This window comes from Suncus etruscus, chromosome 10, assembly GCF_024139225.1.
Source record: "Suncus etruscus isolate mSunEtr1 chromosome 10, mSunEtr1.pri.cur, whole genome shotgun sequence".
NCBI classification, from domain to species: Eukaryota; Metazoa; Chordata; class Mammalia; order Eulipotyphla; family Soricidae; genus Suncus; species Suncus etruscus.
This window is the reverse complement of record NC_064857.1, coordinates 99,432,628-99,447,723: the sequence shown is the minus strand read 5'-3', so window position 1 is coordinate 99,447,723 and position 15,096 is coordinate 99,432,628. Positions and strand designations below refer to the sequence as shown.

General features: G+C 48.9%; 2 protein-coding genes across 2 annotated transcripts in view; one reads left to right on the top strand and one right to left on the bottom strand.

Moving 5' to 3' along the window:
- Window positions 1-15,096, bottom strand: part of SNX10 (sorting nexin 10) — an 87,808-nt gene that overhangs the window by 52,207 nt on the left and 20,505 nt on the right. The gene's annotated exons all lie outside the window — the stretch shown is intronic.
- LOC126020280 (uncharacterized) overlaps window positions 1,595-15,096 on the top strand; it is a 34,338-nt gene continuing 20,836 nt past the window's right edge. Inside the window, 2 exon segments of the mRNA XM_049781721.1 lie at window positions 1,595-3,063; window positions 3,142-6,846. Of these exon segments, the coding sequence (XP_049637678.1) occupies window positions 1,595-3,063; window positions 3,142-6,846 (5,174 nt within the window).

The window sequence follows — 15,096 nt, the reverse complement described above, 5'->3', positions numbered from 1 at the left end:
AGAAAGGGAAGTAGGAGCCAGAGAAATAGCACTGCAGTAGGGCTTTAGTTTAGCACATAGCTGACCCAGGACTGATTGTAGTTTATTCCTGTTAGTTTGATTCCTGGCATCCCATATGGTCCCCAAGCCTGCCAAGAGCAATTTCTGAGCTCGGAGCCAGGAGTATAACACCCTGAGCGCCACCAGGTATGACCCCACACACCCCACCCCACCCAAAAAAAAAAAGGGGAAGTAATGGGGAACAGGGTTAGTGCTTCAATTATGCTGGAGATATGGGAGAGTGGAATAACTCTATATCTGAAAAGGTGTGAAGAAAATAATAAATATAAGTAAGAACTGGAAAATAGCAAACAGAAGAAAAAACTAGGCACCCTCCCTAACTTGCACTTCCTAAGAGAATTAAGCCAAGCCCTAAGCTTCTCTAAGTTCCTAAAGAAAGCTCCCGGCTAAGCACTCTAACTTCCCTAATTTACACTTTAATTAAGTGCCTTAAGAAAGATCCCAACTAAGCTAATTCCTTAAAGTGCCTTAATTTACACTTCATTCAAGCTCACTGGGAACCTTTCCACTTTTCCCTTTCCTCCACTCCCCCACTCCCTGGCTCCCCTTCCTTTCCCTGGGAACCTTTCCACTCCCCCACTCCCTAGCTCCCCTTCCTTTCCCTGGGAACCTTCCCACTCCCCCACTCCCTAACTCCCCTTCCTTTGAACTAACCACCACAATTCGCGGAAGACCCTCATTTTAAATTAGACATATGCCGTCAGGGGAAGGACAAAGATACGCACATGACCCCAGGGGCAAACACTGCCCCATCTGTTACACAGGGAAAACAAAATGCCTCTTTCCTGGGCTCTGACGCATAACTTCTTTTGTGGCGGGAGATAAGGAGAAATGCCTCCTTCCTGGCAGGTGTGTTCCCATGATATGTATAGACTTTTTACCCTATAAAAGCTTTGCTGAATGCTAAAGGGGGGCCGAATCTTCTCTACTCGGTCCTGAGTTATGAGATTCGGTCTCCAGCATGCTGAGATATTAAAATCCCTCGTGTTATTACAGCAAGTCTGGTCTTCGAGTCTCTTTGGGTGCGCGCATATCCTGAGCCTGGAGCGGACTTCCCCTGCGGGGGAGTTCTTTCATTTGGGGGCTCGGCCGGGAGATTTGCGACCACCCAGAGACCCCAGACCCACTTGGAGGTGAGCTCTTGTGTCTGTGTCTGTGTCTACTTAGTCTGGGTTCGTTTGCTTCTGGCTGTACTTTTCTCTGAGGTTTGGCGCGATCGCAGTTTCGGCTTTACGGACGCTCAGCAAGTCTGAGGTTTCGTGGATAAAGACAGACGTGTCCGGGTGTCCACCGTCCGATCACCCTGGGAGACGTCCCGGGAGGAAGCGGGGACGACCAGGGACGCCTGGTGTACCCCCCTGGTCTGGAGAGTCGCGAGGAGAATAGCTTCCTCATTGAACTAGGCTGGCGGCGGAGGCCCCTGCCATCCGACTCTTTGAAGTGCCTTTGGGCAACGCGGGAACGGCGCTTGTTCTGGGTCATTTGTCTCTTGATTGTAACTTCTGTGTCAGTTTTCCTTGAAATTAGGACTAAGATGGGACAGACCGTGACGACTCCTTTGACTCTAACCCTTAACCACTGGACTGACGTAAAAGCTAGGGCTCACAATCTGTCTGTCGGGGTACGGAAGGGCCCCTGGCAGACCTTCTGCACCTCTGAATGGCCAACCTTTGGAGTCGGCTGGCCGCCAGAAGGTGTCTTTAACCTCTCTCTTATTTCCGCAGTAAGAAAGGTCATTTTTCAGTCTGAAGGGGGACACCCGGACCAAATACCCTACATTCTCGTCTGGCAGGACCTCGTCCAGAATCCACCAGTGTGGGTCAAGCCCTGGATATTTGGCCGCCCTGAGCCAACTTCCACTATAATGGCAGTAGCCTCAGACCCCGAGCCCAACTTGCCTGTTCCCCCCCGACCTTCAGCTCCCCCGCCCCTCTACCCTGAGATAGACAATGATCTTCTTCTTGACTTCTCCCCCCCTCCGTACTCCCAACCTCAATCCTCTCCCCAGCCGGCACAACCTAACGTGCCACACGTCGCTGTGGGGCAACCCCCGGCGGCCGGTCCACGCGAACCGGGACCAGCAGGGGGAACCCGGAGCCGGAAGGGCCGCAGTCCAGAAACTGTTCGCCCCTCCGAGTCACGGTCTCTTGCCCTCCCCCTTCGGGCAATGGGGCCCCCGCCAGGAGATGACCAGCTTCCCCCTTTACAGTACTGGCCTTTTTCCTCGGCAGATCTATATAATTGGAAGACTATGCACCCCACCTTTTCAGATAATCCCTCTGCCCTGACGGGACTCCTCGAGTCTCTCATGTTTTCGCATCAGCCCACCTGGGACGACTGTCAACAACTGCTCCAGGTCCTCTTCACGACAGAGGAAAGAGAAAGAGTCCTCCTAGAAGCCAGGAAAAACGTCCCGGGGGCCGATGGGACTCCCACTAATCTCCCTAACCTCATAGATGAAGGGTTTCCACTGACCAGGCCAACCTGGGACTTCAATACCGCAGAAGGTAGGGAGCGCCTCACCGTCTACCGCCGGGCTCTCATTGCTGGTCTAAGAGGGGCTGCAAGACGCCCCACGAATCTGGCTAAGGTAAGAGAGGTTGTCCAAGGTCCAGTTGAACCGCCCTCGGTTTTCCTGGAACGCCTAATGGAAGCTTATAGGAGGTACACTCCTTTTGATCCAGCTTCAGAGGGACAACAGGCGGCCATAGCAATGGCCTTTATTGGGCAGTCAGCCACAGATATAAAATGTAAGCTACAGAGGCTAGAGGGACTTCAAGATTATTCGTTGCGAGACTTAGTGAAGGAGGCAGAGAAAGTGTTCCACAAGAGAGAAACAGAGGAGGAGAAAAAGGAAAGAGAAAAGAAAGAGATAGAGGACAGAGAGAACCGGCGTGATCGCCGACAAGAGAGAAATTTAACTAGAATTTTGGCTGCAGTAGTAGGGGATAGTATAGCAGAAAGAGAAAGAAGCAGGCAGACAGGGCACCTGGGCGACAGGGCAAGAAGAACCCCGAGAGGACAAGATCGTCCATTCGATAGAGATCAGTGTGCCCATTGTAAAGAAAAAGAACTTGACCGTCCACTCGAAAAAGATCAGTGTGCCCATTGTAAAGAAAAAGGACACTGGGCAAGGGAGTGCCCGAAAAAGCAACTCAGGAGGAACAAGGTCCTGGCTCTCGATGATTAGGGGGGACGGGGCTCGGTCCCCCTCCCCGAGCCCAGGGTAATGCTTCCAGTAGAGGGGACTCCCATCAACTTCCTGGTGGACACGGGAGCTGAACATTCGGTATTGACCAGGCCCCTAGGAAAATTAGGAACAAAAGAAACCATGGTTGTGGGGGCCACGGGCAGCAAATTCTACCATTGGACTACAAAAAGAAAATTGGACGTTGGGAGGGGCCGAGTAACTCACTCCTTCCTGGTCATCCCTGAGTGCCCTGCGCCCCTCCTGGGAAGAGATTTGCTGACCAAATTAAAGGCACAAATTCAGTTTACCCCTGAGGGACCTGAAGTAACTTTGGGGGAAGCTCCTGTGACTTGTCTGGTAGTCGGACTTGAGGAGGAATACCGCCTCCATGAAACAAAGCCTGGAGAAGTAGTTGCTTCAGAATGGCTTACCCAATTCCCTGAGGTCTGGGCTGAACAGGCAGGAATTGGCAAGGCTAAACAAGTACCCCCGATAGTGGTAGAGCTGAAGGCGCATGCCTCACCTATCTCGGTGAGACAATATCCCATGAGTAAAGAAGCAAAGGAAGGCATCCGTCCCCACATCCAGAGGCTGATACAGCAAGGAGTTCTAGTACCCTGCCGATCTCCCTGGAACACGCCTTTGCTGCCGGTGAAGAAACCTGGCACTGGGGACTACCGACCAGTACAAGACTTAAGGGAGGTTAATAAAAGGGCCCAGGATTTGCATCCCACTGTGCCTAACCCTTACAATCTACTGAGTTCCCTCCCACCGGAGCGGGTTTGGTACACAGTGCTAGATTTAAAAGACGCTTTTTTCTGTCTCCAATTACACCCCAGCAGCCAACTGATGTTTGCTTTTGAGTGGAGAGATCCGGAAGGGGGACACACTGGACAACTGACATGGACTAGATTGCCCCAGGGTTTTAAAAACTCCCCCACACTATTCGACGAGGCACTCCATAGGGACCTGGCCCCCTTCAGGGCTCGGAACCCCCAAGTCTCCCTTCTTCAGTATGTTGATGACCTCCTGCTGGCAGCATCCACCAAGGAAGCGTGTGAAGAAGGAACCAGAGAACTCCTAAAAGAATTGGGTGAGTTAGGGTACCGGGTGTCGGCCAAGAAAGCTCAGTTGTGCCGCAACGAAGTAACATACCTGGGGTATGTCCTGAAAGACGGCAAGAGGTGGCTCACAGAAGCCAGGAAAAAGACAGTAGTTACCATTCCTGTCCCCAAGACTCCACGGCAGGTACGGGAATTTCTGGGGACAGCCGGTTTCTGTAGACTTTGGATACCTGGGTTTGCCTCCCTAGCCGCTCCCCTGTATCCACTTACACGGGATCAAGCTCCCTTTGCTTGGACACAGGAGTGTCAAGAAGCCTTTGAAAAAATTAAAACTGCTCTACTCACAGCACCAGCCCTGGCCCTGCCGGATCTAACCAAACCTTTTACCCTGTATGTGGACGAACGTGCGGGAGTGGCTCGGGGAGTGCTAACCCAAGCCCTGGGACCTTGGAAAAGACCAGTAGCCTACTTGTCAAAAAAACTCGACCCAGTGGCAAGCGGCTGGCCGTCATGTCTGAGGGTAATCGCAGCGGTGGCTCTCCTGGTAAAAGACGCTGACAAACTTACTCTGGGCCAGCATGTAGTTATAGTCGCTCCCCATGCATTAGAAAGTATAATCAGGCAGCCTCCTGACCGTTGGTTGACCAACGCCCGAATAACTCACTACCAAAGTCTCTTGCTAAACGACCGTATAACGTTCGGACCGCCTGCTATTCTTAACCCCGCCTCCCTGCTCCCGGAGACAGACGGATCCCAGCCGGTACACTCATGCACAGACATTTTAGCTGAGGAAACTGGAACCCGGAGAGACCTGACAGATCTGCCCTGGCATGGGGCGCCGAATTGGTACACAGATGGTAGTAGCTTCATCATGGATGGAAAAAGAAAAGCCGGAGCAGCCATAGTGGATGGGAAGCAAGTAATATGGGCCAGCAGCCTTCCTGAGGGGACTTCGGCACAAAAAGCTGAATTACAAGCTTTGACAAAAGCCCTTGAGCTGGCAGAAGGAAAAGTTATTAACATCTACACCGACAGCAGATACGCGTTTTCCACCGCTCACATTCACAGCGCGATCTACAAACAAAGAGGACTCCTCACGGCTGCAGGAAAGGAAATTAAGAACAAGGAAGAAATCCTTGCTCTCTTGGAAGCCATACACCTGCCGAAAAAGGTAGCTATTATTCATTGTCCTGGACATCAAAAAGGAATGGACCCCGTGGCAGCAGGGAACAGAATGGCAGATCACACTGCTAAGAAAGCCGCACAAGGAACTGTCTCCTGTGCCTTATGTGAGCAACGAAAGAAACCCCAACCAAAAGAAGATAATTTCAGTCTAAACTACACACCAATAGACTGTGAGGAAATTGAACGCCTAAAGGAAAAAGGATTATCCAGCGGATTTGACTGCCATGGGATCGCAAAAACTAAAGACAACAAAATCATTTTGCCTCATAAAGAAGGTGAATACTATGTAAAGAGTATCCATCACCTAACACATTTAGGAAAAAAGAAATTGTGCGAACTAGTAAAAGCCTCCAATTATCACGTACTCCGACTACGAACTATAACAGAACAAGTAACCCAGTCCTGTAAAGCCTGTGTTCTAACAAATGCCCACCACCCGCTCGTAGAACCAGGAAAACGGCTGCGGGGAGACAGACCAGAAGTCTTCTGGGAAGTAGATTTCACAGAAATCGTTCCTGGTAGGTATGGCAATAAATATCTTCTAGTCTTCATAGACACCTTCTCCGGATGGGTTAAAGCTTTCCCCACAAAGTCTGAAACTGCCCAGGTGGTCACGAAAAAAATTCTGGAAGAAATTTTGCCCCGGTTCGGGATACCCAAGGTAATCGGCTCCGACAACGGGCCCGCGTTTGTCGCCCAGGTAAGTCAGGGACTGGCCAAACAGCTGGGGACCAATTGGAAATTGCATTGCGCTTATAGACCCCAGAGTTCAGGGCAGGTAGAGAGAATGAATAGAACTCTAAAAGAGACCCTCACTAAATTGGCTATTGAGACCGGCGGGAAGGACTGGTTGGGCCTCCTTCCCTTTGCGCTCCTCAGAGCCCGAAACACACCCGGACGTTTCGGGCTCACTCCCTATGAGATCCTTTTTGGGGGACCTCCCCCCTTGACCAGACCAGACGGAGTATTAGACCCCGCCTTAGATTCCCACTCACCCTCTGCTTTGTTTATCCACCTTAAGGCTCTAGAGGCTGTCCGCACCCAGATCTGGGACCAGATTAAAGAAGCCTATTCACCTGGGACTCCTGCGGTGCCACACGGGATCCAAGTCGGTGATCTGGTCCTTGTTAGACGTCATCGAGTGGGAACCCTCGAGCCCAGGTGGAAGGGACCCTACTTAGTACTGTTAACCACCCCAACAGCTGTGAAAGTAGACGGAATTGCTGCCTGGATCCACGCGTCACACACAAAGAAAGCTCCTGCTGAAAAGCTTAAGGATGAATGGAAAGTGAAAGCAACTGATAATCCTCTTAAACTTCGCCTGCGCCGTCGCCTCTGCCCAGAGCGGTAACCCCCACGCTCCTATGACACTGACCTGGGAAGTCATTTCCCAGGCTGGAGACACTGTGTGGAGCATTTCCAAGGTGGCCCCCCCGTATACTTGGTGGCCACCACTGCGCCCCGAGGTTTGCGCCCTCATTGCTGGTGTAGAGGCATGGGACATCCCGGAAGAGTCACCTGAAACGGTTCCCCAGGAAAAAGTCGTCTTTCAGAAACGAGCCCTCTCACAGGGAGTGTACACTAGGGGCCAGTACGTAGCCGACCTGCCAGGGTGCAGTTCCTTGGCAAAGCAGAGAAAGTTGCGGCAGGCATCGTTCTATGTTTGCCCCAGGGAAAAACAGTCTAAGAGGGAAGGTCGCCGATGTGGGGGGATAGAAAGTTTCTTTTGTAAAGCATGGGGATGTGAAACCTCTGGCACTGCCTATTGGAACCCCTCTTCCAGCTGGGACCTCATTACAGTAGTTAGAGGTAGTAAAGGTGACACCCTAAACATCACTTTCACGCAGAAAGGGAGGGAGGAAAAAGGCGGCTGGATAAAAGGAAAACAGTGGGGCCTGAGATTTTACGTTTCTGGAACCGATCCGGGGTTCACATTCAAACTCAGACTGAAAATTCAAAATCCTCCCTCTCAGCCAATAGGGCCCAACCCCGTCCTAACGGACACCCAGCCTTTACCCAAGCCTAGGCCAACACTAGTCCCTGTTACTCCTGCTTCCTCACAGCCCCTAAACTCGGACCCAACAACCCAGACTCATGAATCTAAAGACGCCCCTGCCCCCCCAGGGATGGAAAACCGCCTTTTAAACTTAATAGAAGGAGCCTTCTTGGTACTCAACCGAACCAATTCTGATATCACCCAATCTTGCTGGCTCTGTTACGCCTCAAGCCCCCCCTACTATGAAGGAATTGCCCAAAATAGAACCTTTAACGAAAGCGAAAGTTCCTCTGTATGTGCCTGGGGAGGGAGCAGAAAGCTAACCTTAGCTGCCGTGTCTGGGCAGGGCCTCTGTTTAGGTACCGTTCCCCCTGATAGAAAGCACCTCTGCAGCTCAACCCTACAATCATCCTTTACACGGGGGCGATACCTCGTTCCCCCTCCAGACACGGTTTGGGCCTGTAACACGGGACTCACCCCATGCATCTCCACCAGCGTGTTCAACAATCTCCAGGATTACTGTATTTTAGTCCAGCTAGTCCCTAGACTCTTGTACCATGATAGCGAGTCTTTTGTGAATGAGTTTGACAGAAAAGCTCGCTGGAAAAGGGAACCTGTAACTATTACACTGGCAGTCCTTCTAGGCTTGGGGGTCGCAGCAGGAATTGGGACTGGGACCTCCGCCCTAGTCCAAATGCCCCACTACTATACTGAACTGCGTGCTGCAATGGATGCAGACTTAGAAATAATAGAGCAATCCATCACTAAGCTCGAAGAGTCTCTCACATCCCTATCAGAGGTAGTCCTCCAGAATAGAAGGGGTCTGGATATCTTGTTTTTAAAAGAAGGAGGAATGTGTGCAGCCTTGAAGGAAGAATGTTGTTTTTATGCAGACCACTCCGGAGTCGTCAGAGACTCCATGGCAAAGTTAAGAGAAAGATTAGACAAACGCAGACTGGAAAGGGATTCTCATCAGGGCTGGTTTGAGGGATGGTTTAACAGATCCCCTTGGTTTACAACTCTTATCTCCACTCTAACAGGACCCCTAATAATCCTATTCTTCCTGCTTACTTTCGGTCCCTGCATTTTAAATAAGTTAGTTAGTTTTGTGAAACAAAGAATAAATACAGTCCATGTAATGGTTCTCAAACAGCAATATCAGCAGAATGAAGGGATGCTCTAAGATTAGAGCTATGTGCAAAAAAAAAAGTGGGGGATGAAAAGGTGTGAAGAAAATAATAAATATAAGTAAGAACTGGAAAATAGCAAACAGAAGAAAAAACTAGGCACCCTCCCTAACTTGCACTTCCTAAGAGAATTAAGCCAAGCCCTAAGCTTCTCTAAGTTCCTAAAGAAAGCTCCCGGCTAAGCACTCTAACTTCCCTAATTTACACTTTAATTAAGTGCCTTAAGAAAGATCCCAACTAAGCTAATTCCTTAAAGTGCCTTAATTTACACTTCATTCAAGCTCACTGGGAACCTTTCCACTTTTCCCTTTCCTCCACTCCCCCACTCCCTGGCTCCCCTTCCTTTCCCTGGGAACCTTTCCACTCCCCCACTCCCTAGCTCCCCTTCCTTTCCCTGGGAACCTTCCCACTCCCCCACTCCCTAACTCCCCTTCCTTTGAACTAACCACCACAATTCGCGGAAGACCCTCATTTTAAATTAGACATATGCCGTCAGGGGAAGGACAAAGATACGCACATGACCCCAGGGGCAAACACTGCCCCATCTGTTACACAGGGAAAACAAAATGCCTCTTTCCTGGGCTCTGACGCATAACTTCTTTTGTGGCGGGAGATAAGGAGAAATGCCTCCTTCCTGGCAGGTGTGTTCCCATGATATGTATAGACTTTTTACCCTATAAAAGCTTTGCTGAATGCTAAAGGGGGGCCGAATCTTCTCTACTCGGTCCTGAGTTATGAGATTCGGTCTCCAGCATGCTGAGATATTAAAATCCCTCGTGTTATTACAGCAAGTCTGGTCTTCGAGTCTCTTTGGGTGCGCGCATATCCTGAGCCTGGAGCGGACTTCCCCTGCGGGGGAGTTCTTTCATATCCAAGCACAAACTCAATCACACTGAAAGCAGGAGATCTAAGCAACAACCCTGAACTTTGTGATGTGCTTTCAGGGTGGCAGGCAGGGTTGGAAATGATGAAGTATGGGAGCACTAGCAATGGGAGTTGGCACTGGTGGTAGGATTGATGTTGAAATATTAACTCAGGGGCCGGGCGGTGGCGCTAAAGGTAAGGTGTCTGCCTTGCCTGCGCTAGCCTTGGATGGACCGCGGTTCGATCCCCTGGTGTCCCATATGGTCCTCCAAGCCAGGAGCAACTTCTGAGCACATAGCCAGGAGCAACTCCTGAGCGGTTACCGGGTGTGGCCCAAAAACCAAAAAAAAAAAAAAAAAAAAAAGAAATATTAACTCAATTATTAAAACCTTTGTAAGCCATGCTTCTTTAATTAAAATAAAGATATTTAAAAATCAGGAGCCAGAGAGAATCACGGCAGTAGGGTGTTTGTTTGCCTTGCATGCAGCTGACCTGAGAGGGACCTAGTTTGATTTCCAGCATCCCATATGGTCCCCTGTAAAATCGCCCCATGCATCATATATCCAAGCCCAGGTGAACAAGTCTGAATCAGGGTGCACATGAAATAATCCAAACCAGGCTGAGGGTGAAACACATGTAGTAGGTAGGTATGGATGTTTGCCTTGCATGTGGCTGACCTGGGAGGGACCTGGTTCAATTCCTGGCATCCCACATTGTCCCCCAGACTTCCAAAGGCAATTTCCAAGCAGAGCCAGGGGTAACCCCTGAGCATAACCAGGTGTGGCCCAGAAACCAATCAATAGAGCAATTGCCACGGCATACATAAACTTTTAGGGGAGCTCGGCCCACCAGATGTATCCTCATATTTTCCTGGTGGGGAGAACTAAAATAGCCCCCACGGGGTTCCTCAAAAGGCCTGCTGTGGACGCCTTTTTCCCCTGTGTGGATGGTTGAGGTATTTCAGAAGAGATGCTTGGCATTACATTTTCGGACATTATTTGGCTATCTCTCCTTTGTAAATCTCAGGCAAAATTGTGGCCTTCTATCAAATAATTTGGCTCAGAAATTCCAGCACCAAAGATTACTAAAAGAACCCCTTTTTCTGGATATATTTAACCCTAAAAGCAAAGACAATGTTTTTCTCTTTTTCAAATATGTCCTTGCAGCTGCAGTTTCTGGTAATCAAGGACGAAGCTAGAAGGCAGACCCTGGGCTATTGACTCTGCTCAGAAAATAGGAAAACACATTTAGGGGATTTGGCTCCTTCCATTACTTGACCCCAAAAACAATAGAGCCCATTCCCTTCCTCCTAACCCTTGTTTTGCATTTGAGGTTGGTTGTTAAAAGCTGCCCCTAGTGTTACCTTTTCTTTTGCAATTAACTTTGCCTTGTTATTGTAAACATCCTTCTCTGCACCTGTGACAGGCTTACCCCTAGAAAAACCCGTTTGGAAAATAAACTTGTCGCACTCCTGCCAGAAGATGTGTTGACCCCACATACTGTGTGTGTGATTTCATTTATTTCATATTTCATATTTTTCCATACACCGGCCTGGGCAAACCACTCTCCCTGAAGTGGATTCACTGAAATCCCACTGGCGCTGCAAGACAGAAGCCGCAAGTTTTTTTTTTTTAATTTTTAAAATTAAAATCACTGGGTTAAGTATGGCATTGAAAAATGTTATTCATGGGGTTGGAGAGATAGCATGGAGGTAGGGCATTTGTCTTGCATGCAGAAGGATAGTGGTTTGAATCCCAACCTCCCATATGGTCCCCCATGCCTGCCAAGAGCTATTTCTGAGCGTAGAGCCAGGAATAACACCTGAGCGCTGCTGGGTGTGACCGAAAAACCAAAAATAAATAAATAAATAAATAAATAAAAATAAAGTAAATAATATTCACAAATTATTTATGATTGACTGCCCCAAGATACCTAGGAGAAAAGTCCTAAGAGTTACATCTTCAGGGCCAGAGTGTTAGCCTTGCATGTGGCCAAACCAAGTTCAATCCCCGGCACCCCATGAGATCCTCCAAGCCTGCCAGGAGTGATTTCTGAGGACAGAGCCAAGAGGAACCCCTAAGCGCCACTGGGTGTGGCCCCCCCCCCAAAAAAAAAAGATCGCCCCTTCTGTCCTAGGCTACAACTGCTTCCAAGAAGCAGGAGCGAAGACACCAGGCAGTGCTGAGGGGCTACTTTCAGCACTATAGATGGGGGACTTGCTCCTAGCCATGCTCAGAGGACTGAGCCAGGCTTCCCACATGAAACAACTCTGTTCAGCTTGTCTTACCATTTCCCCTAACACATTCTGAATGTGAATTCTCACTGGCCTGTCTCTCAGTTGAGGTACTGAGCATTCAGGATCATTGAAGACCAACACAAGGTCCCCTTCTATGTCCCCCTTTTTCCAAGCTAACTCTGCCCAGGTATCTTTTTTGTTTCTTTGTTTTTTGGGCCACACCTGACAAACGCTCAGGGGTTCCTCCTGGCTCTGCACTCAGAAATCACTCCTGGCAGGGTCAGGGGACCATAAAAGATGCCCAGGGTCAAAGCCGGGTCAGTCACATGCAATACCCTATCTGTTGTGCTACCGCTCTGGTCCTATCTGGTGAGTCTTGCTAACCAGAATAAAATTCAAATAGCGTTTTTTCATGGCTCTCAGAAAAATTAACAGAAAACACAGGAATAAAATTTAGCTACCTGGGGAGGTAGGGTGGAGCAATAGTACAGCAGGTAGGGCTTTTGTCTTGCACTAAACTGACCTTGGTTTAATTCAGGGCATTCAATATGGTCTCCCTAGCCTGCCAGGAGTAATTCCTGAGTGCAGATCCAGGAGTAACCCCTGAGCACCGCTGGGTGTGTCTACCACCCACTTACAGATGAAAACACTTACTTGTGCCCAAGCCCTAGAATTCCTTTTTTTATTTTTCTTTGCAGTACCAGAGACAGGACCCAGGGTCTCACACAGGCAAGGTAGACACTGCCACTGAACCGTATCCCAGCCCTCTTTCTGTCTAAGTCAGATATAGACAGAAAAAGGAGCTGACTTCCAACCAGCTCACTGACACATGCAAAGGAGCTGCTGAAATTCAAGCTCATCCGAACTCACTTTTCGGATCTTGTTTTCAATCCCACTGAGCCAGGGAAGCACCCTCAGTCCCCCAGCAATGCTGCCTGCCTTCATATTGCTGGTCACACTGAGCTGTGTTGTACCTTAGTTCATGTCAATGTAGAATGCACGTCCCTTTCCCCACCACAGTCACTGCTTTAGTGTACTCAGGATCTCTGGCTGCAGGCTCAGAAGGATTCTCCACACCCATCTGCACTGTCTGAACAAACAGATGAAGAAAAACAGCGCTCAAAGATGATGCAACCACTCAGACAAGGGACTACCAAAGCCTGGGCTGTCCAGCTCTCACACCTTGTAGGAACCATAATGTCTGCAGACTGAGCGGAGGGCCAGATCAGGATGAGGTAAAGGTCTGGATAACTAGAAGAGTCTCTTAATTAGAAAAATAATTATCTGGGGGGTCAGAGTGATAATAGAGGGGTTGCATGTGATTGAGCCAGGTTCAATTTCTGGTATCCTATATGGTCCTCAAGCACTGCCAGAAGTAATTCCTGAGCACAGTCAGAAGTAGTAACTGAGCATGACTGGGTGTGACTTCTTCCAAAAAAGAAAAAAAATGTTTGCCTTGCATGCAATTGATTTCAATTTGATCCCCAACACTGCATATAGTACCACCAGGAGGGAACCCAGAGCACAGATTCTTTGGAGTTCAGAGCACCACTAGGCAAGACCCCCCAAATCAAATTTTAAAAGTTCTCAGGGCTGGGGAGATCGTTAGCAGTAGCCTCTCCACATCTTTTGTCAAACCTTCACAAAATCATCCCTATTAGTGGAACAAAGTCATTTTCCTATTCAGGGGACCAATAAAAAGCGGTCATTCACCCAAATGTTATGTAATAAATAATAAATCAAGTCTGACTGATGGGTTGACTCCATCATATAGCACTTCTTTTCTTGTTTTTATCTATTGATTTGTTTGTGTCGGGTCACACCTGGCAGTGCTCAAGGGTTACTCCTTGCTCTACACTCAGGAATTTCCGGACAGGCTCAAGAGACTTTATGGGATGCTGAAGATCGAACCCAGGTCCAGTGCATACAAGGCAAATTGCCCTAACTGCTGTACTATGACTCCAGCTCTGGGCACCTTCTCTTTTCTATATGATTTTCATGCAGTTCAGTCTCTACAGGGCAATTTTTTTCCCCCATTAAAATACTTAGATGGTGGGCTGGAGAGCCTACCGGTAGGGTATTTGCCTTGCATGCAGCCAATGCAGGTCGGACTGTGGTTTGAATCCTGGCATCCCATATGGTCCCCCGAGCCTGCCAGGAACAATTTCTGAGCACAGAGGCAGGAGTAACTCCTGAACGCCACTAGGTATGACCCAAAAACCAATGTATATAATAAAATACTTAGATGGGGCCAGAGTGATAATACAGAGGTAGGGCTTTTACCTTGTACACAGTCGGCCTTGTACGAACCTGGGTTCAATCCCTGGCATCACATATGATCCCCCAAGCCTGCCAGGAGCAATTTCTGAATGTAGAGTCAGGAGTAACCCCTGAGTGCCACCAGATGTGGCCCCAAAACAACAATAAAATACAACAACAAAAATACTTTGAGAGAGGCTGCAGAGATAGCATAGAGGTAGAGCGTTTGCCTTGCATGCAGAAGAACAACGATTCGAATCCTGACATCACATACGGTCCCCTGAGCCTGCCAGGAGCGATTTCTGAGCGTAGAGCCAGGAGTAACCCCTGAGCACTGCCGGGTGTGACCAAAAACCAAAAACCAAAAAAAAAAAAAAAAAAAATACTTTGAGAAGAATCTTGTAGTATTCATTGCTGTGTTCTCTCGTTGGTGGGGAGCAGCCTCCCCATTTATGCTCAGGGGTCTTGGAGCCACACCTGGTGTGTGTGAACCCCAGAGTCTGTTGGGGCTCAATACCTCCTCCAGGCCCCTCTTTTTGTTTCATTTGTGGGTGACACCCAGCTCGGGGGGTGGAAAGAGGAGACACTCAAGGTTTATTTCTGGCTCTCTGTCCAGGGGTGAGGAGCACTATGTTCTTAACACTCAACTAGAAACTGAAAGCAACTAAGAAAACCATAATAAAGAAAACACAAAAAGCAATTACGAAATCTGGGAAACTCTTCAAAATCGCTATCACAAGGAAAATTGCAAGGGATTAGGGTTTGGGGTTTTTTGGAGGGGAAGTGCAAGGGAAGGGAAGAGGCTACACCCAGCAGTGCTCAGAAGCCCACGAAGTGTCAAGAATTGACGGGGTCACCTAGCTCTAAAATATGAGCTGAGTTGCACTGATTTGGTGCTCCAGCTCCTTAACCTTTGTTGGAACATGCAGCTGTGAGGCTGAACATTTCCTCTGTGTATTCATGTTGGATTGTTCCTGGGGCATTAAACAACACATGCTGATAGGACCAGTGAGAAAGACCCAGTTCAAGCCGCTACCTTGGCCCTGAAAAGTGCT